General features: G+C 35.6%; 4 protein-coding genes across 4 annotated transcripts; 2 read left to right on the top strand and 2 right to left on the bottom strand.

Moving 5' to 3' along the window:
* Nucleotides 1-137: 137 nt before the first annotated feature.
* Nucleotides 138-2,212, top strand: LOC145944612 (uncharacterized). Its single transcript, XM_083053051.1, has 4 exons — nucleotides 138-911; nucleotides 1,116-1,581; nucleotides 1,666-1,740; nucleotides 1,821-2,212. Exons 1-4 carry the CDS (start codon nucleotides 833-835, stop codon nucleotides 2,197-2,199), a joined length of 999 nt encoding a protein of 332 aa, XP_082909177.1. The 5' UTR covers nucleotides 138-832; the 3' UTR covers nucleotides 2,200-2,212.
* A 1,219-nt stretch (nucleotides 2,213-3,431) lies between these two features.
* On the top strand, nucleotides 3,432-8,440 carry Metrs (methionyl-tRNA synthetase 1). Its single transcript, XM_083053046.1, has 16 exons — nucleotides 3,432-3,655; nucleotides 3,865-4,016; nucleotides 4,105-4,221; nucleotides 4,309-4,458; nucleotides 4,538-4,669; nucleotides 4,935-5,050; nucleotides 5,145-5,261; nucleotides 5,347-5,385; nucleotides 5,464-5,628; nucleotides 5,701-5,977; nucleotides 6,068-6,452; nucleotides 6,663-6,876; nucleotides 6,966-7,205; nucleotides 7,294-7,630; nucleotides 7,695-7,937; nucleotides 8,039-8,440. The coding sequence occupies exons 1-16, from the start codon at nucleotides 3,553-3,555 to the stop codon at nucleotides 8,186-8,188; spliced, it is 2,937 nt and encodes a 978-aa protein (XP_082909172.1). The 5' UTR covers nucleotides 3,432-3,552; the 3' UTR covers nucleotides 8,189-8,440.
* Nucleotides 8,435-18,822, bottom strand: LOC145944331 (uncharacterized). The gene is made up of 28 exons (XM_083052595.1): nucleotides 18,406-18,822; nucleotides 18,150-18,328; nucleotides 17,596-17,904; nucleotides 17,382-17,512; nucleotides 17,140-17,301; nucleotides 16,857-17,071; nucleotides 16,533-16,747; nucleotides 16,094-16,362; nucleotides 15,662-15,871; nucleotides 15,418-15,452; nucleotides 14,448-14,872; nucleotides 13,986-14,294; nucleotides 13,766-13,893; nucleotides 13,539-13,700; nucleotides 13,247-13,458; nucleotides 12,960-13,174; nucleotides 12,590-12,861; nucleotides 12,312-12,518; nucleotides 11,787-11,835; nucleotides 11,232-11,376; nucleotides 11,007-11,173; nucleotides 10,610-10,921; nucleotides 10,421-10,548; nucleotides 10,174-10,335; nucleotides 9,660-9,868; nucleotides 9,363-9,577; nucleotides 9,013-9,281; nucleotides 8,435-8,908 (listed from the first exon to the last, which is right to left on the bottom strand). Exons 1-28 carry the CDS (start codon nucleotides 18,548-18,550, stop codon nucleotides 8,566-8,568), a joined length of 5,799 nt encoding a protein of 1,932 aa, XP_082908721.1. The 5' UTR covers nucleotides 18,551-18,822; the 3' UTR covers nucleotides 8,435-8,565.
* A 100-nt stretch (nucleotides 18,823-18,922) lies between these two features.
* LOC145944614 (pancreatic triacylglycerol lipase) lies at nucleotides 18,923-22,086 on the bottom strand. The gene is made up of 7 exons (XM_083053053.1): nucleotides 21,927-22,086; nucleotides 21,720-21,816; nucleotides 20,681-20,829; nucleotides 20,083-20,328; nucleotides 19,589-19,795; nucleotides 19,317-19,473; nucleotides 18,923-19,218 (listed from the first exon to the last, which is right to left on the bottom strand). The coding sequence occupies exons 1-7, from the start codon at nucleotides 21,976-21,978 to the stop codon at nucleotides 19,152-19,154; spliced, it is 975 nt and encodes a 324-aa protein (XP_082909179.1). The 5' UTR covers nucleotides 21,979-22,086; the 3' UTR covers nucleotides 18,923-19,151.
* Nucleotides 22,087-23,865: the final 1,779 nt, after the last annotated feature.

The following is a 23,865-nucleotide window of genomic DNA, read 5'->3' as shown; positions in this document are numbered from 1 at the left end:
TGGTGGGGGCAGGTGGTGGGGGCTGCGTGGTGGCGCGCGCAACCCCCCACCACCCAGCCCCCACCACCTGCCCCCACTCCGCGCACCGAATTCCGCCGCGCTGACGCAGCGCCACTTGAAGGTTAAAAGTCGAACGCGCCGCACACATCGACACGCGCTCTAATAATATTATATATTCTATATTCTATGGTTGCGCGCGATCTGAAATTGGCAACACTGCACATCACACAGCTTTGGCATCGATTTTAAAATATATAGACATGGCGTCTGCAAAAATCGTAATCACATATAAACCATAGACATATATAATATACACTAAGCCTTATTCTGTGAGCGGAGCTCTATATATGTCTGATATAAACTAGCCCTAGAATAGAAGACACCAACTTTACCGATCTATCGTCATCGTAGTTCCGCGAATGACATTTCATGACGCTACTGTCAGCATGATGCGAAAGCAGAATTGAAGTTATAAAAGACCCCTGAATCTTTCTCGACGATATTTCTCTACCCGTTCCGATCATCCCTCTCTCTCGAGCATTTTCTGCGTTTCCTCGTCGCAGCTGGATACGAATGTTTCTCGCCGAAACACAGTACGAGTCTCGTGATCATATATTTACCACGCCTGCACCTTCTTACACTTTATGCAGCCGAAATATCCAAGGTGCAAAGGTGCAAATGGTGCAATGGAATAAAGCGCGAAAATAAGAGATTTCGTTTCCAAAGCGGAAAGAAAAACTTTTTCTCGTTCCAACTAATTTCGACGTGAGAAAAGTCGAGTAACTCGATCGGTTGTACTCAGTTATTGCGAAGCATCGCTTCTCCGACAAAAATGAAGGGCTATATTAAACGCGACGAAGAAGGCAGACCAGTCGTAGACAGTAATGGATTTATTACAATTTCATGCGAAGGTAATAGATGATAAATAATTTTATTTATGATGTATATAATATACATTCAATTGCGTAATACTTATTGTTGGCTTTACGATATACTGTGTATGTATTATTGAATCTAGTCTCTAGTATAGTCTCTTAGTAATATGAGTCTAGTCTCTTATTAATAAATTATAATATCTATCCAATAATTGTTATTGAAAATATATTTGTTTACAGATGACAGCTTGGTATTTCAACTACATTTGTCAGAAATTGATGAAAAAGCGGAGCAAATGTGCTTCAATGTCAATGGTACAGATATATATATCGATGTTTATCCATGGGAAATGGTTGAAAATGATTCCGAAAATGATAAAGTAGATAATGCAGCTACCGCGGAAGAAGATAAAGCCGTTGTCCCATCGACAAGTAAAAGTGGGAATGCGCATTTTCCTTGGTGCGATGCTTCAACAAAAATCTTTTTGAAAGAATATAAACTCAAGAAGGAAATGGTAAAGAATCGATTGCTAAAAAACATGAAACTTGCGTATCAAGAAATATCCAAAAGTTTGCAAGATAATGGATTCACTGTATCTCCTCTACAAGTAGAAAATAGATTCAAAACATTGAAACGTGCTTATAAAAATATGATAATACATAATAGAAGGAATGGAAGGGGAAAATATATCTGCAGTTACGAACAGTAAGTTTGTTTCTGATGGATTTTTTTGTTGTTGTTGAAATTAGCTTGATATTGTAAATTAATATTTTAATTATATATTTACAGGGATCTAGATGAAATTTTTTCCAAAAATCTTTTAGGCGATGATACAGATATAAAAGATGATTATGCAGAGTCAGAGTAAGTTATTAATAACTTGTTAAAATAATTTAAAATTTATTCAATTAAAATTAAACTGATCATAATGTCATGTTTTAAAGGTCTGGAAAGATTACTAGAAATCAATCACAAACGATTGTTACAAGAAATTCTTTATCCAATGCTGAAACAGTATGTAATTCTGGCAAGAATAATGAACAATATGCCAGATTGGAAGCTGAGCATATGAAGATAATTGATAATCTGCAAAACTATCAGCGTATAATAAAGGGTTTAATCACCAAGATGGACAACAGAAGTAAAACATGCAATGATACGCAAAATAAAATCTTGCAAATATGCATGGAAATGCATGATATGCAGAAAGAAGCATATGCTCGTGCGGAGGAACAGAGAGAGAAAGCTAATTTGCAGAGAGAAATAAGAAATAATTTGCTCGAAGAAATGTTAACGATCCTAAGGTCTAAACAGGAAACATAATACAATCAATGTCAGATAAGCAAATGTGTAATGTCTTGTTTTCATCTTTAATAGTTGCAAAATAATAAATTATTTATTTTGTTAAATGTAGAGAAACTCTGATATCTCTTTTGTTGCATATTTTATAATTCTGTTACAAGACTAACATTCCCTTATCTGGCAACTTAAGGACTTAACCTTAACTGGCTACAAATTGTATATTTATGCAATTTTTTTACATAAATGTAAATAAGTAAATGTATATTATTATTATTAGATGGTGTTTCCTCATCTCGTTTTGCACCAAAGATTTTAGTGAAGGCAATATTATTATAACATAAAAAATATTAAATGCCCTTACTAATTCTTGATTCACTTCACTTATATTATTACGCATAACTCCCTATTTAAAATTATAAAAAACTTTTTTATTAGGCTACTACCTTGACCACTAGAACAATTTTGATCTACTTTAATCAATCAATAGTCGCTCCTCCTCGTACAGTAAATTGTCTATTGCCTGAATCCATATTGCCCCTTAGTAAAAATATGTAATTAGTATACTAAAAATAAATTCAAATGTTTTTTAGTAAATGTACCTGCACACATTAATATAAAAGTATTAAAACTTATTTTTCATTTTCTAATTCAGAACTACATGGGAACAAGAAGATAACAAATTAAAAAGAAGCATGGCTCTTGTGTTTTTGCATTGTTATGATTGACATACAGATTTATTAATTTAAGCTACACTAGTGATCAAAAATTTGAGACCAAATCCAACTTGCGTTTTATTAACCAGTTTTCTATATTTATCATAAATATATATATATTAATATATATCTAATATATACATTAATATTTTTAATATTGTTAAAATGTTTTAATACCTTTAAGTTTCTCTCAAGAATATTTTGCATAGTTCTCTAAGGTTCGCTGGGAGCGGTTAGAAGGGATGTGGTACTTTTCTTCTCTTTATTTTTCTTTTAATAAAATAGTCTGATGGAGAGAGTATCACTGGATTTTATTATTCCTCTCCGATCACGGGCACCACAGAAAGCTCCAGAAAGGGCGAAGAGAAGAGACTTAAATGAGATTTCTATTTGATATGCGAGACACACGAATACATACATATATTGAGATATACGCAGTTTCACATTACATTCAAGCTCCAAAAGTCGAACACACATCTGATTGTTATGATTATATTATCTGATGCAACTACTATCTAACGTGTTCGTAGAAACCAGGCTTTAAGTCTGACGAATTCGCATTGATTCGCATACTTCCTACTTCCTGTCGCTCACATGTCTCGCGGTTGTGCGCTAGCATATTTCTTTATTTATTGACATATTTATTAATTTATACGTAACAATGATCATTTCGACGAACGAGAACAATCCGAACGCGTTGAAGCTGCTTATCGCGGCTAAATTGGCCCAGGATACTTTCATCATTAAAGTCGTAAAGCCTGGCGGTGAGTCATTAACCTCTTCCTGCTTGTCCTATAATTAATGTAATGTAATTAAAATAAAGCTTAAACAAACTCAAAAGAGATATTTAAATGATATATAGATTATATATTCTTTATTTTCATATTTTTCATTAATACACATGTAACATGAATTTTGTTAATAGCTCTATAATTTTGTCATGCAATAATAGCGTGTATTGCATTATGTACAGATGCCACTCTGGGTCGTTTACCAACGCTAACTCTACCCTCGGGGACATCCTTATTCAGTGTTTCTTCAGCACTGCGTCTTCTATTGCCTGTACCTAAAGAATTAGAGGTCCTCGATAATAGATGGTTGGAATGGGAAGTTTCTCAATTACAGGTATAATTTTGTATACGTATTAAAACATAAGTTTTTTTTTCTTTTTTAAATACTAGAGATATATAAAAATTTAATATATTTTTTACAGCCAACTATATTAAGTCACACAAGTACAAGGACTTCTAAAATTTCACAGAAATCTGACTTATGGTCTTTATTAAAAGATCTCAATAGTGAATTAAAAGACAAACAGTACTTAATCGAGGTATGAAATGACATGAAAGTATATTCTATTGTTTGATTTAAATATATTTTATATCTCTCTTATTTTTCTATCTTGACCTCTTTTCAGAATCATAGTAATTTATCACCAGCAGATATTTCTATTTGGGTGAGTCTTTGGAGTACCATATTACTTGCAGATGTCAAAGATGACATTTCTAAGGATCTGCCAAATGTCAGTAACTGGCTAATTAATATTGAGAAGCAGCCAGTTGTTCAGGTATAAATAGTCATCACTATGCAATAATTATTTTCTAAATATAGATTTGATATATCATTAATTTATTATGAATACGTAGGAATCTATTAAAGAGTTTAACTTGGAGAGAGGTGCAAAGGCTATTACAAGTATTCAAGCTGCCTCTTGGTTTCCTGTTAATGAGGTAACAACCTCAAATAGTTCTCAACTTTGCGAGTCAGTATCAAGTGATGTAAGTGTTTGACACTTTATATTGGGTTCGGAAAATCATTTCGTTTTTTTCATCTTTCATTTTCATGCAAAAAAAACGAAATGACTTTCCGAACAACCCAATATATGTGTAAATTATTGTTTAATTTTAAAAACAATCAAATTATTCTTTTTTATATATAAGATTTCTGTTTATATAAGTAATTCTATTTATAAACAACAAACATAAAATACAATTACATTTGAAGTTTATATATATATGTTTGCATATATATAAATGATTTTAGATTAGCCCAACTAAAGAGAAAGAGATGGAGGCTATTAGTCAAGAAGAACTTCGTAATATAGCAAGTAGTTGGAATACCGGACAATATTCAGAGGTCAAAGAAAATTCATATCCCATGTAAGTTGGATAGAGTAGATTAAATTTACACACAGTTTATATAAATTTATGAAACTAAGAATTATTTAAGAATAAATTATGCTCTTTCTTTTAGATTGCCTAAGAAAGATGAAAGGAACGTATTGATAACATCAGCTCTTCCATATGTTAATAATGTTCCACATTTGGGAAACATTATTGGTTGCGTTCTTTCAGCTGATATCTTTGCAAGGTTTGTATATAAGTACACATAAGTATACCTATAAATATATCAAAATTTATAATACTAATGCAATATTGTTTTCTCGATTTGATAGGTATTGCAGGCAAAGAAATTACAATACCCTTTATATAAGGTAATTATCATTTCTTTGAACAATATATATATGTAAAAGTAATACATTTTTAACTAATTAAAATAATTTAATTTTAAGTGGGACCGACGAGTATGGCACTGCAACTGAAGCGAAAGCTTTGCAAGAGAAGACAACTCCTCAAGCTATTTGTGATAAATTCTTTGACATACATAACGATGTTTATCGTTGGTTTGGCATTGGATTCGATTACTTTGGCCGTACTACTACCCCTGAGCAGACAGAGTAAGAGCAATACTTCAATATTATTTAAAAAATTTTTGTTTGTCTCTTTTATTGTCTTTTGCATTCTTTCAGAATTGTTCAAGATTTTTTCTTAAAAATCAAATCGCAAGGTTACATATTGACTGAGACCATGGAACAACTACATTGCGAATATTGCGATCGGTTTCTCGCTGACAGATTTGTGGAGGGCATTTGTCCCAGATGCAAATATGAGGATGCGCGCGGTGATCAATGCGACGGTTGTAGTCATCTCGTGAATGCGGTCGAGTTAATAAATCCTCGATGTAAGATGTGTAACACTAGACCTGTCATTAAAAACTCGACACAATTTTTCTTGGACTTACCCAAAGTAAGTTTATAACAACATGATTGCTTCACTGATAGTATCATCTAGCAAATACACAGTACATCTTACAAGTGTATCTTTTTCATGTTGTAGATAGAAGAGAGATTGAAGAAACATTCCGCTACAGTGGAGAAAGAATGGTCCAACGTCGCGAGAATGGTTTCGAAAGCGTGGTTACGCGACGGTCTTAAGCCGCGTTGCATAACTAGGGACTTGAAATGGGGTATACCGGTCCCAGTAGAGGGTTTCGAAAATAAAGTGTTTTACGTCTGGTTTGACGCCCCTTTTGGATATATCAGTATTACAAAGAGGTATACCAAAGAATATAAGAAATGGTGGCAACCTCCTCAGGATACAAAAATCGATTTATGCCAATTTATGGCAAAGGATAACGTTCCGTTCCACGCGATAATGTTTCCCGCTTGTTTGCTAGCGGCCAATCAAAATTATACGTTGATCAAGTATTTAATGGCAACTGGTACGATATCTCCAAAGAATACAAAAATACACATTTGTCGGATGCACTTTACTAACTCTATGTCTTTATGTATATCTTTAACATTTTCGTTTTCTTATTTATATTTTTCGAACTTGTACATTTTTACTTATACTTTTTTCTTTTTTGCGTCTTATCTATTGTTCGCTTCTCTATTAGTTCTATATCAGTTTAATATTTATTCCGTTTTAGAATATCTGAATTATGAGGATAAGAAATTCTCCAAATCTAGAGGCATTGGCGTATTCGGAACTGATGCCAGAGATACCGGCATTCCGGCGGACGTATGGCGATTTTATTTAGCCTTTATCAGACCAGAAACTCAAGATTCCACCTTTAATTGGGTGGATTTAGCTACGAAAAATAACAGCGAGTTACTAAATAACTTTGGCAATTTTGTCAACAGGTTTGTAGTTGTTTTACTTTGTATGCAACAATAATTAACATCGTGATAACTTGTTATTAACAGTCTCAAAAATCCCATGTTATGGATAGAGCTCTGGCATTTTCTGAAAAGTTCTTCAACTCTACCGTACCACCGATCGAACGGCCGGAAGAAGCCGATTGGACCGTACTGGCATTGGCACAACGCGAATTGTCGTGTTACATAAACGCAATGGAACAAACCAAGTTGAGAGACGGCTTGAAATGCATATTGGCGATTTCAAAACACGGCAATCAATACATGCAGTTCCAACAACCATGGGTAAAAATCAAGGGAACCGACGATGACAAGTAATATGAGTTTTAACCATTACTTTGTTTCTAATTATAAATATTTGTTTTTGAATTATAAAAATATTTTTATTGAAAACCCCAATAGGAAAAGGGCCGGAACTATCGTTGCGATTTGTTGTAATTTAGCCTGTCTTCTGTCCGCTCTTTTGGCTCCTTTTATGCCCTCTACAACTAAAGAATTAAGATCTCAACTAGGTTTGAGTAACAAGAGTTACGGCTACATTCCTGAGACGATAACAAATATGTTACCTACTTGGCACAAAATCGGCAAACCCAGTCCATTATTCACTAAGATTGATGACCAAAAGGTGGAAATGTTACGCAAGAAATATGCCGGACAGCAAGAGACTAATAATGAAACGTCAACATATAAACTTTTCGGTGAAAGTGTCGCATCATTAGAAGCCGCTATCACAAAACAAGTTAGTAAATCTTTTCTTTCTGTGTCTATGAAAATTATTTCTTTACATTTTTTGTATTTTCTAGGATAATTTAGTAACAGAATTGAAAGCGAAGAACGACGATAAGGCCTGGCGAGTTGAACTACAAACTTTGATAGGCTTACATTTCAAGAAAAGTTTTATCGAGGTCAAAAGTAAGGCTGATGCAAACGCACTTGAGAAAAAATTATCCCCAAAAAATAAAAAGGCCGAACCGACGCACGTGCTAGAACAAAATGGAGATGCTCTAACAGACGTTGCGGCGTTAGAGATGGCTATCGCGAAACAGGTATTGAATATCGTAAAAAAACAGGATTTTTTTTCTCACGATAATTATACATTCGATAATTATGTATTCGATTTACACTGCGTTATGTTGCATAACTTTAGGGCAATCTTGTGCGAGAATTAAAAGCAAAGGAAGACGGAAGCGTGTGGAAGCCACAAGTGGAGATATTGTTAAAACTAAAGAAGCATTTAATGGATCTCACTGGAACAGCGCCAGTCGCTGTTGATAAGAAATCCAAGAAGAAAAAATAACTTTTAACTCATTTCTTCTGTAACAAAAAGTGACAAAGTATTTCTTTTTTATCACATTTTTTTCTAAATTATCGTGTAAATTATCATACCATATTTATTTAATTATTTCTTTGATACGTGCATAAAAGAGTATGGCCCGCATAATAGTATTTGGATAAAAAATGTACATGCGCTTCGCATTTAATACGTTTGTTATATTCTACTCGCGCATTTGTGTATCAAGAATTGGAATGAAGGGATCGTGAAAAGATATTTGTACTTGATTTAATATTCATTCGCACTACTTATACATGTATATTTAATGATCTGATAAATAATTTACATGAAAATTGAGAATCCTATTATTGTCTACAATCTTACCTATATTGTATATTTTATCACTTCGTCGTTAGAATCTTGTGAAAGAGATTACTCGCTTTTGGAAGAATCAGAGTACTTTTATCCTTATTGTTAGACACTCCTTTATCTTTAGTCTGAATTTTTATATGGGTTTTAATGGCAAGTGCTCGTTTCGAATGCATCGTATAAAAAACAAGTTGCTCGATTCCAAATATAATCAGCGAAAATAACATGCCGAAGAGCAGAAGAATCAAGATCGGCGCCGCTTCGTAGATAGTCACACTGGAGACGAAGATTTCGTCGTTTGGACAATAAGGTCTTCTAGCCGATCGGCGATGTATCTCTCGTCGTCGAAGTCCCGAGGTAGATATCTTCAATAATCTAACGATATCAATCCAATATCAAATTTCAATCTGAGATATCGATCCCTCATCTTGAGGAATGTAAAAATTATTGCAAAAATTAATACATGGGAAGATACTCACGCTATTTTACTGATTTCGTGAAAGTGACTTTTAAGATTGGACCACAGGCCCAACTCGGAGGGCTGTAATAAATGAACTTCCGTAAGTTGACAAATCATTTGCTTGTCGAATTCTTGTTCGATGTTTGGATAGATATCGTCCGGATCTGCGTGGTAAGCGAAACCTCCCTTTTTTATTGCCTCTACGCCATCCTCAATCGAAATAAATCTCTTTGATTCCGGTATAGCGTTCCAAATGTGCCTGAAGTATTGCACTTCCGGTCTTTGATTCTAAATTCAACATATAACTGATTAAGCTTAATTCGATTAAAAATATCGGAAATCACTATAGCGAGACGTGCTTTTTTTTACCCGTAATAGAAAGTTGAAGAAAACATTTTTCTCGGCCGCAAACTCCATCTTGCTGTTCGCCAGCGAATAAAGCGAATCGTTCATCTTGTGGAGAGGCTCGTTTAATCTAGCCGACACTATCGCCGCCGAATAATAGTTGAACACCAACAGGCCGAAGACCGTGATTTGAATCAAGGCGATTCGACTAGCCGATTGGTCGGTGAGAGAAGGGAAACCTGATTGCACACAATATAATTAATTATAATTAATTACAAAAGATGTATTTTTGCTATTATATTGTTTTTTAATCGTATGTACCTTGTTGACATAATGCACCGACAGTGATCAACGCTGAAATACTGTAGCTATGTTCACTAACGTGTTCCAGTTTCAATATGAAGGATAGGATAAGAACGGTAATCACCACGGACACGACGATCATGCACCACGTATCCGCCGCGAATGGTTTCAATATTATCCAGGGTTTCATCTTCGTCGCCGGTATAGTGCGAAACATGAAGCAGGTACTAAATGAAAAATTATAGATATTATATTAATACTTTATGGACAAAGTATATACATATATTGTATATCATCATCGGCAGAGATATGTGAGCTTCTAAAAGCCAGACTGAGATCGACTTTCATTTTTAAATAAATAAATTTCTTAATTATATAATATCAAAGCACTAATCATGTATTAAAATTAGAAAATTTATAAAAAAAATGAAGTGGCTTTCGAGAGGCTCATATATCTCTATGTATTTATTATATTGTTTATTTCTCTCCGTTTATTTCAACTATATTTTCTTCTCTACTGGATACTGTTTACCGCGTGGGCCATTGCGGAAAGATGACACGCGCATATCCGTATCTCTCGATCGTCAGGATGGACGGATAGTAACCCAAATCGGCGTCGTCCCTCTTCAGGGTGCCCATCAGGGGACCATTGCTGTCGTTCTTATCCCAATGGTTGATCTCGATGAGATCCATGCTGCGCACGAAAACGTTCGTTGAGCGATTGATGATGTGAGAGAATATGCGAGAATATTTTTAGACGTTATCGTGATCTCGATTACGTGAAATTAAACATATCGGAGACGTGCGAGAGGAGGGTGTATCCGAATTTCGGCCAGTTGTCCATGACCTCGAGACCTTCGCCCTCCAAATAATCCACCAGACTCACGTGTGCCGGTCTATGCAGAACCTATATAAATATACATTATTTATAAATAAATTACACATTTTTCGTTAAATTTGGGACTTACAATTCCAGCCGATTTGGCCCGCAATCCGTGATAATTTCGTCGCCTGGCGATCTTCGAGTCAGTTAAAATAATCTCGAGTCCGTCGTCCTCTCGCCAAGTACCGAGTCGTGTGACATTGAGTATTCCTCCCCGCATTTTGCAATGATTGTACACGTCGTAGAGAACGTAACCGGACTTAGGATCCGGCAATAAGATCGCGAAATCCGTGACGATGCTGAAGACGCTTTCGTTCAAGCTCTGCAAACTGTGGTTCAGGTTGCTCCCCAGAATCAACCAGTTGTATGAATAATCGAACATGCGATAGGCCGTCGCCTAAATTATTTAAATTTTATCCTTTATTTAATTTTGTGAATAATCTTTTTCTTCGATAAAATAAAATAAAAATCCTCATTCTTACTTCGTCGAAAATGCCGCTGACGTTCTGATCCGGACATCGCATATCCAGAAACACGCCTAAGGTGCGGCTGGTGTCGAGGTATCTCAGAACATTGGTTTGAAATCCAGCTGGTTTAATCGCCGTGGACATCCCGGCGTCGGTCAGCAGCTTCATCGTGAGGAAATCATCTGCAAGGAAGATTTATTAAAAAAAAAAACGCGAGAGAGAAAATATGTCTACACTCACCATCCACATTTCCGCAGGAAAATCCTACTACTCTGGTTACCTTCTTGTAGACGAAATAATCCCGAATGACGAGACTGGTTTGCGCGTACGCGACAATAATGAATGCTTGCGAGAGAAAAATGCTCAACAGATGCATCCTTGTAGACTACGAGGTTGCTGCGACAATGCTGTAACTACTTTGTCTCATCTTCATTCTATATGGAACGCCGGAATAATTTCGAACCCGAGACAATAATACATTCGAGACAGAGTGGAAACGATTTGCGGAATTCGAAATCATCCATAACTCGCACACGTCGATTGACATGACAGCATAATAACATCAGCAGCTACTCCGATACTAAACCGTGTATACAGGGTGTCTAAAGGGTGTCTCGCTGTCCTCGTCATTCATTTCGCCGCTAGATTCTTCGACTTAAAATCGATCTCTCTTTAATGAAAACTTTTTTAATTAATAGCCTTTGAGTTTTGGCTAGAGAATGGTGTTTAGATGATTTATGTGTGACGATTAATATGTTAAAAAGTTTCACGTTGTCACCGAGACACTTTGTATACAGCACGGTACTTCTTCTTCGGCTCTTCCTTTATTTTTTGTCCCTGTTTCCTATCAATTTTCCCGAACTCAAGTCGAATCTGTTACAATCGATTTGCCTGTCTTCCTATCTATTATCCAATTATTTTCTACGAAAGTATTCATAGAAAAGTTTCCCGAGGACTATCTGCGATGTAAAGCGAATCTACGGCTTTATTAGAGCAAAATATTACAACGACTAAAGAAAAAAATTACAATTTATAGCATGCCATCTATCTTTCTCCCGCTCTTCTTTTCTCAGCATAAAATAAGTCAACGATAACGAGACACTAATGAATGAACCAACTATAATACACGACCGACTTGTAAATATTTTACTTCTCAAGGCGAGACAATTTTATTGGAGCAAATTGTGTTTGCTCGTACCGGCTATCTTCTCCGCGTCATTGTTTATCATCGATCGTCTCAACGTTTTCTCTCTGTGGGATAATAATTACGCTGTAGCACCTAACTTTCCCGACATACAAAAAGGTGAGTGTTTAGTTTACCTTATGGATCGATAGTAAACGATATTCTCGACGATGCATATTCCACAGCCGATGAGAGTACCGAGAGCTAACAAAATCAAAGCCGGAGCTGTCTCGTGTATACTTATACTTCTCGTGGACAAGGTATCGAGCTGGCACTGAGGCTTCCTGCTCGACCAATATTTTATCTGACGATCGCGTAAACCGGTGTTGAACATCTTATACAATCTGCAAAAAAATTCCTCCATTTTCTATCACGATTTTTTTCTTTCGTTGCAAGAAAAAAAAAGAGATCTTACCCGAGTTTCGCCACCTCGGTGAATTGACCATTGTGACTGGCGTACATACCCATGACGGATTGCTTGAACAGATGAATCTCTGTCAATTCGCAGATCTTGCCCGGATCGAACATCTTTTCGATGTAGGGATACGCCGTGTTGGGATCCGTGTGATAGGCCAGGATACCTTGACTGACCTGCTTCATACCTTCTTCTATAGGCAAGTATCTCTTCGACTCCGGCAGTGGATCCCAGCGTTTCTTCCTGAAGTACTCCGATTCCCCTTTGAGTTTCTGAAAGAGTTTCAACGTATCGGACAACGTGCAAGCGTACATTTTTGGAGCATTCGTTGTCTCCGTATGATCTCAAATGAATGTCTGGATGTGCGTACGTATAGAAAGTAGTTTAGATATGGCACAGCCTCCGCGGCGATTTTCAGAGGACTATCCGCGAGGACCGTCACGGAATCCTCCATCATGTCGAGTGGTTCGCTCAAACGAGCCGACACTATACTAGCCGAGTAATAATTATACATGATCCAATTGAAGATAATGATCTGCAGCAGAGCGATACGACTTGGGATGCTTGTGGGGAATAAATTTGCACCTGTGTGTAAGAGATGTCATTGTTAAATTGATGAAACGACACTTTTGTTATCTCTACTTCATTATTTTATACCTTGTTGAGCGATAATGCCGACAGTGAGAACCATAGCGCTCGAATATTTCTCTTGCTTGCTGTCTTCCTCGCGTCTCATTATTATTCTCATTACAAATACGAAGATTATTATAAATAATCCCCACGAGTACCAAGTCCGATACGCGAGCGGTTTCAGGAAGATCCCGAGCTTAATCTTGTTCGATGTAGTGGACAGCAGCATAAAGCAGGGTCTGTAAAAAAAAGATTCATTATTTATTAATTGAAAGTGTCAGATTAATGTCTTCTTAACTTAAAAGCGTATTTTTGATACCGAATCGGCCACGCTGCGCCAATGAGGGTGGCGTAATCCAATCTCTCGGATACCATAATCCTGGGATTACTGGCGAAATCGATGTAATTCCTTTGTAATATCTCGAATATCACGCCATGTACGCTGTGACGATCCCAATAAATTATCTCCGAAGCATATACGCTAAAAAAAAAGATTTTTAGGGCGATTAGTGGATAATGCAAGACAAAAATCTATAAGAGAGATACCTGAAATTAAAGAGATCGGCGGTGTGAGATATCATCGCATACGTGAATTTATGCATACTATCCAAGGATCTCGTATTGATATCGTGCATATAATCCTCCAGTCGCATATTCTTCGGTCTATATTGTATCTACGTGGTATACAATAATTATTGAAATTTACATTGCATAATAAAATCCTTTTCTTTCGTTGCCATGCGTATATATATTCGACGATACGAACCACGCCTGATACCTTCAACGTCATGCCATGCATATTGGCTCTTCTCTGGATCAGTGATTGAGTCAGAGTGATGGCAAGACCACCTTCTCGTCGCCACGAGCCCAATCTGGTCACATTCAATGAACCACCGCGATATTTACAATGATTATAAACGTCGTATAAATCGTAATCGCTACCGTTCTTTATCGCGAGCGCGAAATCGGTGATTATGCTGTAAGCGCTGTCATTCAACAGCGGCACGCTATCATTCAGCTTCGATCCCAGGACCAACCAATGATACGAATAGTCGTACATGCGATACTTAGAAGTCTAACAAATGTAAAAAGTATATTAATTCTTTCCTTTTTTTCTTTTTTTTATGTTAGAAAATGTATCAATGATTTGTCGACTCTTCCGCGTATCAATGATTTGTCGACTCTTCCGCGTATCAATGATTTGTCGACTCTTCCGAATTCCCTTTACCTCGGCGAAGATGCTCACGGCACTTTCGTTGTGACAACGCAAGTCCACGACGATCCCTAAGCCCCAGATCTCGGTGTTCAAAAATCGTCGCATGTTGATATTTGCATCGTGTTTCCTGACGATCGTAAATATACCGGCCCTACTCAACGATTTTACGAAATGAAAATCACCTACGGTAAAAAGAGAATAGGAAGAGAGAGACGCAAATTTTTTAAAATAATTATAAATGTTAGAATTTCTCTGAAGACAATTTGATTCTGATATTTTAACGACTATCAGACATACTCGTGAAATCTCCACATGAGAATCCAACGACATTTCGCACTGCCTTGTGCACAAAATAATCGCGAACAAAATCACTGTCTCCTGCGTTAGCATTAGAAATAAATCGCAGCAAGCTAAAGAAGAGTATTGCATACATTTCACTGGGGGTTTTTTAATTTTTTTTATTTTAGAGATCACGAATATTACTGTGCGAAAAAGTTAAAACAATTTGAATTTTAGACAACGCCGCGTTTGCTAATACGAATACGAATGGAGGAAATAATAACTAACGGAAACAAAAATATAGAGCTCGATTAATTTCGCATGAATCAGCTGCAAAGCTTGCGCTCTGAATTTTTCAGCATCAATATAATATTGAATGCGTATGATGTCAAAGTCATATGTCTTATCGTTTATTTATATTTCGCGGCAGTAAGATATCGAGCTCTGTCAGGAAATGGGGACCACTATAAAAAACGCGTTACTGTCAGACTATTCATTGGACAATAAATCGCATGTGACGCCGATTAATTATTTACTACATGTCTAACGACTAAACACATAAACTATTTCGTGATAAAATCTAATAAGCGTCTCGAAATAAATGATGTGTATAATAAAAATAATAGATTATTAGTTTATTCGCGCGAAAATATTCTATTCCGAGCAATAGGTATATGCTTCATTAATGCCGAAAAACGCAGACTTCTCAGTATAGATTGTAGTTTAGAGATGAATGATCTGTAAAAAATAAATAGATAAATAAATGGATTTATTCTAGAACAAGTTCTGTCTAAGAATGTTGTACAAGAAATATAAGAATAAATGCTTGAAGAGAGAGGATGAGAGAGAGAATAAAAGAAAAAAAAGAAGATAAAAACAATCAAATAAAAAATTTGAAATTTATTATCCCTTTTTCTTAAATCTTCGCTTAACTGTTCGTTACTTACTGTTTGGATAGCAACCAATGGACGAGATTTTCCATTATGCAAATCATGAGGGACAACACGGTGGAAATGCAAATGAATGCAAAAACAGGCGTAGCTTCGTGGATCGATAGTGGTTCGGCGACGAGAAGATTCCTTGGACATAACGGCTTCCTGGCAGACCAGAGTTTCAACTGTCGCTTATATATGCCCGTATCATACATTTTGGCCAAACTGTAACAATAGTATATATTAATTAGATAGTAATCTATTTATACATATAAAAATATATAAGAATGTATATTTAAACACACTGTAAAGTGTCTATTTAATTATGTCATAAAGCGTAGCAATAATAATATAAGTAAAATTTATATATAGTCTATTACAATTTTAAAATCGTTGAAAGTAACTTTAATTGTGATAATAATGATGGATAATATAATATTCTCCTACCCGATTCTCAATAGCGGAGTGAACGGGCTCCTATATCTTCCCCAAAAGGCGAGGACCGCGCGAAAGAGATGAACCTCTGTCAATTCGCAAATCATCCGTGGATAAAAATGCCGCTCGATGTACGGATATGCTGAATCGGTCGACGTGTGATAGGCCAGATCGCCATTAGACACGCGATTCAGACCCTCCACCAGTGGCAAATATCTCTTGGATTCCGGTATTCTGTCCCATCGTTTCGCATTAAAGTATCGTACCTCTTTTTCCGGTGACTTCCAGTGATATAAAAAATGAAATAAAATACATTTAGACGGATACCATATATAGATATATTTTTAATAAAAAAAACAAGATATCGATTATTGTAGGTTTCTTTCTTTAAAATTAATTTAATTACTGGAATCGAACTATATAAAGCAATGTATCATAATAGTATCTATACCTGCAGAAAAGAACGAATATACGGTGTAGACTCAGCCGCCAGTTTCAGATTACTATCTGCCAGACTGATCAATGAATCATTCATCTTCTGACCTACGTTCTTCAATCGGTCCGACACGATGCTCGCCGAATAATAGTTCATGATCAACACGCTGAAGAGCATGATGTGTATGAACGCAATGCGACCCGCATAATTCACCGGAACAAATACGGATCCTACGAATAAACTTAATCTATAGAAAACTTTATTTTTTCGTACATTATTTAACTCAAGCAATGGATAAGACTAGACTTAATATAGATGATTGAAGAGATTGACAAGTACCTTGCTGGGAAGCAGCGCCTATGGTAAGAAGAATACAAATGCTGTAACCCTCTGTTATACTATGAATGCCTTCCTGTCTGATTAATATTACCAAAACCGACATAGCGAGTATCATTGTACAGATTATCACGTACCATACTTTAACGTTTAAGGGTCGCAAAAACTGCTCCGTCTTCGTAGTCGCTGAGGATATCGTGCGAAATAAAAAACACGATCTATGCATAGAAAGATATTAAAATGAGCAGGTAAAACGACTGTATATAATTATCGTGAAATTACGCACCGCATCGGCCAAACTGGACCGATAATATCTCCCCTTCGTAATCTTTCCGTTTTCATCACGATCGGACTGGCCGAGATATCTATCAATTTTCTTTGAAAAGCCACGAACATGGGTGCGGAATTGTCCTGCTGTTTTTGGGGATTTACTTCCACCATTTCCATACTACATAAAAAAAAAAAAAAAAAACGCACGCATTAAAAAAATACTCGAAAAATGCTCGAAAAATCTTCGACGAATCTTACGTAAAGTTGAAGAGATCAGCCATGTGCAACAAGACTATGTACAGAAATTGGGATCGACCGTATTTCGCCTTCATGTCTGGGTTCAACATAATATCCTCCGCCGACAAATTATTATAGAATGTTTGCGGAAGCTACAAAAAAAAAAGATTAACAATAAATTATACTTTGTATCAATTGTATGTGTATGTGTCGTTGAGTAATTTCGATTACTTACTAAAATTCCAATTTTGAGCTTCATACCGTGCAAATTAGACCGTCTCTCATACTTTGATTGCTTCAGTCTAATCGAAACGCCGGATTTCTCGGTCCAGTAACCCAAAGCTGTTACATTCAAAGAACCACCGCGTGCTTTGCAAGGATTATACACGTCGTACAAATCGTAACCGGTGAGAGAGGATATGGCGATCGTAACGTCGGTCACTATACCGAAAGCGTTGTCATTCAATAGACTGACGGTGTCATTCAACTTGCTTCCCAAAATCAGCCATTTATGCGTCTCGTCGTACAGAAGGTATTTCGTAGCCTGATAAATTAAAAAGAAATTAATATATATCACAAGAACTTTGCTGCTTCGGCATTCACGTGGTGGTGTTGTTATCTTTCCTGACTCTTGCCTGCTCTCTTCTCTTCTTCAATCGTGCTTCTTGATATATATTATATTTTCTTATACTCTCTCTTATATTACATTACATATTTTCTTACTTTTATAAATTCTCAATAATTAATTATACAATCGTAATAAACTTAAGAGAGAAGCGCGGCTTTTACCTCGGAATATAACACGGTGTAATTGTGAACGTCACATCGCGCATCTACAAAGATCCCTAAATTGCGATAATTGTTCTGTAAAAGTTTCCTGAGAGCCGATGATCCAACCACGGATTCGAGATTCCACATCGACGCGAGTATAAAGACATCGTTGAATGTCTTCGCAAATTTTACGTTGTCTGTTATAGGAAAAAAAACTTCGCTTGTAATTATATGTACGTGTGTGTGTGTATCTCATTCAGATATTTTTACGCACTTTCGAGATTCTCGCAGGAAAATCCTACGACACTATATATGCCTTTATGCATAAAGTAATCTCGGACCATGATATTGTCTTTTATGCAAGAAACGAGAAGAAGACGCGATAAAAGCAATAATAGCTCCCAACTTCCGTGAAGCATTTCGTAAGCTGTATGAATTGCACAGACATGTAATATAAAGAGTTTGAAGAAGGAAAAGCTACGTGCTGTGAACACTGAACCTGCCTGCCGCGACGTCAAATATTAAATGCACAACTCTTTTATAAATATTTTATTTTCGCGATTTGAAATAATAATTTCCTCGATCGATTTACTTACTCTCCTATCTTAAATCTAGTTGTTATTTATTAGACTTATTTCTCTTTTGCGGTGCTATTTCAAAGTTATAATATTTCTAAAATTTCTGAATAAACAAAAAATCTCGGGAATTTTTTATCATTAAAAAATCAAGGAATTTTTTTAAAATGGAAAAAGTGACAATTGTGTAAAAGGAATGTTGATTTAAAATCGTACTCACAGTTAATGTAATTTATACTCTTTTTAAAATTATATGTATGTAAAACACATTATTAATGTAATATTAAAAGTATTTCTGATACAGTGCGTGCATGTATGTTCGGTTCGCGCTTAAAAGTTTTCATAAATAAGGTAAATATGACTAGTACAAATTATTATATTACATCGTTCTCGAATCGTAAGTTCGCAAAAATTCTCGGATTAAAATCAATCAAGATCGATATATTTAGAATGTTGACTGTAGTGCGTACGGAGGCGCGCCGTTGGTCGACAAGTAAAATTTGCCACGTAACCTGGACGAGAAAAAAACATTGTACATCGGTTCCTTTACATATACTATCCTCGAAATTTATAATACAGAATATAAATAAAGACAGAGGGGACAACTTACGACGTAGAAGCGTATTCGCCCATCAATACGACCGGATTATGATCGCAAAGTAGCTCCTTGTATTTTTCCCAGCTCTCGCACATCTTCGCCTTGAAGCCCACCGTGTTGCCGATGCTCTCGGTCATAAACTGATGCGCTCGTGAATGGCTACAATAAGCTGTAACGTAAATAAGTGACATTAACAAGATGTCGTTCGCGAGTTATCTTTGTTTCGATATTCTTCAAGTGGCAAAGATGCAATAATACGAATATATTTTATACATAATACTTGCTTCTCGTCAGATTAAAGGTGCACCCAGGTTGAGGAAGCTTGCCTTCGTTGGGATAAAAATCGGCGTGTCCTAACGGCGCCAAGAATCCAAACGCCGGACCGCTCGTATGGATCACATCCACGAATTGAGCATCGGTCGGATCCAATCGGTATTCCGGATCGACAATGCCGGAAATGGTCTCGAACAGGGGGCTCAAAGGATCCAATCCTTCCGGGAAAAAAATTATAAATTATAATTGCATCTTTTATTCGCAGCTATTTTTTAGTCCTATTTTTTTCACTAAGATGTTCCAAAAAATATAACAATTCTAATTCATATATAACTTTGTATTTATTTTTGGAAAGAAAAATTATTATATATATAAATATGATAAAATTATATTCTGCAAAGAGAGTGTTGTAACAAAAATTTGCAATGTACTTTCATCGATGTCGTCGAATTGCATAATTATTTTAGCATATAAGAATGACGATACGAGAGAGAAGTCACTCTACCTGTTATTCTTCCGATACGTCCCTCGTGATAAGCTCCGGCGAAGCCTGCTACGTAGGATCCTAGACTATGACCATTGATGTGCACATCCTTGTACTCCAGATTCGAGTCTTGATTTAAGAACTCCAGAAATTGGCCTAAATATTCACCGACAAGACGCGTATTCTTGACTACTACTGGATAGTCGTCGCACGCCAAAATTCCCCAATCCACGACTATCACGTTCACATCCTGATAAAGCAGATACGCTAAAAATGCAATTAAATGTTACATCTCTATTACTTTTTTATTTTTACTGTGGAAGCAGTGTTGTGTATGAGAGAAGAACGGTCGAATTTTATCGATCAGAAAATTGCGCGTGATATATAAAAAGGAACTTGGAACTCTTCCGCAAAGTTTCTGCGGAGGGAGAGCGAGAAAAGAACTTGCGAAAACGATTAATTAAGCTGTTATCGCGCTGACTCTTGAACCGATAACGACGTCGATTCCGTATTTACCGAAATAGGCTGACCCTGATTGTTTGCGAAAGAAGTAGGAATAGAGAGTAATAGCAGTGATAAAAAATACGCAAATTGCGACGCAATATCCATGTTCGCCCACCCTTTATTAGATCCCCTATCCAGCGTTCGTCTCCGTTATCGCAGAATCCGTGAACGATGAACTTGGTCGGTCTGCTCTCATTGAAGTGCGACGCGTACAAAACCTCGGTGTTGTTCAGAAACAATTGTTCTTCGCCGAATGGGTTCTCCCTGCGCAAAATAATACCATGACGATTTTTATTGCAAATTGTATTGCGGTTCGCATCGCAAAATTACAGACGTACTTCAGATACTATGCAAATGTTAAAGTACAAAAAAACAGCCAAGTTACCGGGACAATTTTCATCGCGGATACAGATTTCGAAATTTGTTGTTCTCTTCGCGTAACGTAAAAAAAATTTAAGACGTCAAAGTAGCGTTTCCTCCTCGCTTCCTCGGTCGTCTTGTCTGTCGGAAAAAGAGAAAGAAAAAAAAAATGCAAAGGAGGGGATAATCAATCCGAGGGCGCGATATTCAGGCGTCAACGCGACGCGACGCGATGTGATGCGACACGGCGCCTCGATGCTCGATAGTCGATCGAACGTCAGCGCTGAGAATAGAATATTCGCTGATTGCACGTATCATTAAAAAACTGATGCATCCTCCACGGGGCAGTCCGCGATAACGTGCCACGGTGCATGGAAATTAGCCGCGTCGGCGAATGATTGATTCTCGATCGGCGCTATAAGAGATACTTCTATTATAATACATATATATAAAATAATTGTTTGAAAAAGATCGCGAAGATTTTTTTTATACGAACACACAAATATATAATTATATATATAATTTACACAATATATATTATGCAATTTGATTTTAAATAAATCTCTCTCTGTACAAATCTTTGGTCAATATTACGAAAATTTTCTTTCATTCTTTCGCTCAATTATATGAACGTAGTTATTACATATATTGTATAATAATATTATATAATATATTGTAATATTAATATTATTAATATATATTAATAATATTAATTTTAGTACAATTTATATTATATAATATTTAGTATTTTATATTAATAATATAAAAGGTGACAAATAAAAGGTTGCACGCACCTGGTGTACAATTTGAAGGTCGGTTCGCGTTCCAATATTGTCTCGATAATCGATGTCCGCGCGTCGTCGTTCAGCTTATCTTCCGGATATGCGTACGCTGAAATTAACAATTGAAGGATTAATCGGATTAATTAATTTAAATAATTCACAGAGAGAAAAAAGATTTTTTTTTTATATTGAGAACTCGAATCGATAATCGACAATTACCTGACCAGACGAGAAAGATGGTCGAAAGGGCGAGAAATTCGACGAGTGACATATCTTTGAATTGGATGCTGCGACGATACACCAGTCGTCTCCACGGGATGCACCGGATTACTACTACTTAAAGTTGTTACGGCTTGTCCCTCGGCTTAATGTCTCTCAATCAGTTCGTCATTCATCCCGCGCGCTTTCTTTTTGTTCGTCGTCCAGCTCTCGAGAGTACGATAAGAGCGCCTAAGTCATTGATACGTTTATTACTATAACGTAGATTTAAAAAATGGTCCTACTGACAACAAGTAATCAAGTAATTCTACGTTCGATGACGCGCAGTATATTTTTAATTAAATACCGTATCTTTTCAAGACACGCACCTCGATTTTCACAAAACAGAAGTCTATTCTATTATAATTATAATCGTATATAATCCGAACTATACTCTTTCATTTTAGAAAGAATTTTAATTCATTAGCAACTTTAATCAATAATTTTTGTCATGATTTTATAATTTGGCCGCCGAATTGAAGATATAATTTCAGGTTTTTAATGTATAAAAAAATAATTCTAAGATTTTAACATCAGAGTGCTGCATACAGTTGATAATATAATATTATTTTTATATATTTATTTCAAAGTGCTGCACATACAGTCGTAAATATAATATTATATAAATCTTATATAAATATAAATAATTTTGTTTTGTTTCTTTTTATTCTAATATATCCAATATTTACTGTAATAAAGTATATTTGCGCTTAAATATACATGTTTATGAATAATTTGGTTTCTCTCTATCAAGTATTTTCACTATCGAAAATGCCTTCCCGGGTGCAAATGTATCAGTGTGCTGTTTGTGTTATATATATATTTAAAAATAAAATAACTAAAATTTTCTGAAATTAAAGACACTTGTCTAATTTCTGCAAAAACAATAGTTCTCAAATATATGTATGCATGCAAGATAATGATCTCAAATTTTTCAATTCTTTACAGATATATGTTTATAAAATTTGATACACAAAAATTAAATCTGTTAAAAAAGATGTCATTCTTATTCTATTTTATTTGTTTACAATCACAAGTAAACAGTAATAATTTACCAAATCATTGTGTATATATATATATATATATATATATATATATATATATAAAATATATGTTTATAACTTTATACCTATATTTATGACCTTGTATCTCGGTTTCGTTATCAACTTTTTGTCATCAGATATACATTTCTAATTATTAATGTTAGAAAAAGTTGTATCTTGCAAAGTAGTTCAGACTTTCCTCGAAATCGGAGAAACTTTTTCAATTTCTGCAAAACGACAGTATCAAGTAAATGTGATATAGTGCTCTTATTATCGATTTTTTTAAACATGTCTTATTTCGAAGAAAATTAAATCTATTTTTAAAAAAACATATATCGCTCTCGGACCATTCTATTTTATCTTTTCAAAATCGCAAGTATAACCATCAGAATAATCACACGTGCAGTATTATTGTACAGTAGACTGTGTCAATGATTTTTTTTTAAACTCGTGTACATTATACACTATATATATTTTGAAAAAGCTAAATTTTAAATTAAAAACTAAATTTTTATTGTGTATGCATTTTAATCGATACTTATTACATCTAAAAGGAGGAAAATTCACAGGCACAGACTATACTGATAGACTCTAAATAACATGGAAGACATCGATGAGAAACACATATTACTGCCATTAATAAATATGTTAATGACTCCGACGAAATCTGTTGATGAACTTGATTTTTTGAATGAATTTCCCTCGTATGAAGTGATTCTTCCCCAAAAGAACTTTAGTCCAAAACGAGTCATCGACTATATAATATTCTATAACCGTAATCAAAATTCCGAAGAACAAGTTATCCATTATAAGTACAAGATTAGTTCAAATGATGGGAATACGTATGAGAAGTCGTT

Source organism: Prenolepis imparis, unplaced genomic scaffold, assembly GCF_030444845.1.
Source record: "Prenolepis imparis isolate NDT839.2.m4 unplaced genomic scaffold, iyPreImpa1.0 SCAF_13, whole genome shotgun sequence".
In the NCBI taxonomy this organism is placed as follows: Eukaryota; Metazoa; Arthropoda; class Insecta; order Hymenoptera; family Formicidae; genus Prenolepis; species Prenolepis imparis.
The sequence above is the reverse complement of the archived record's forward strand: the minus strand, read 5'-3'. Positions and strand labels throughout refer to the sequence as shown.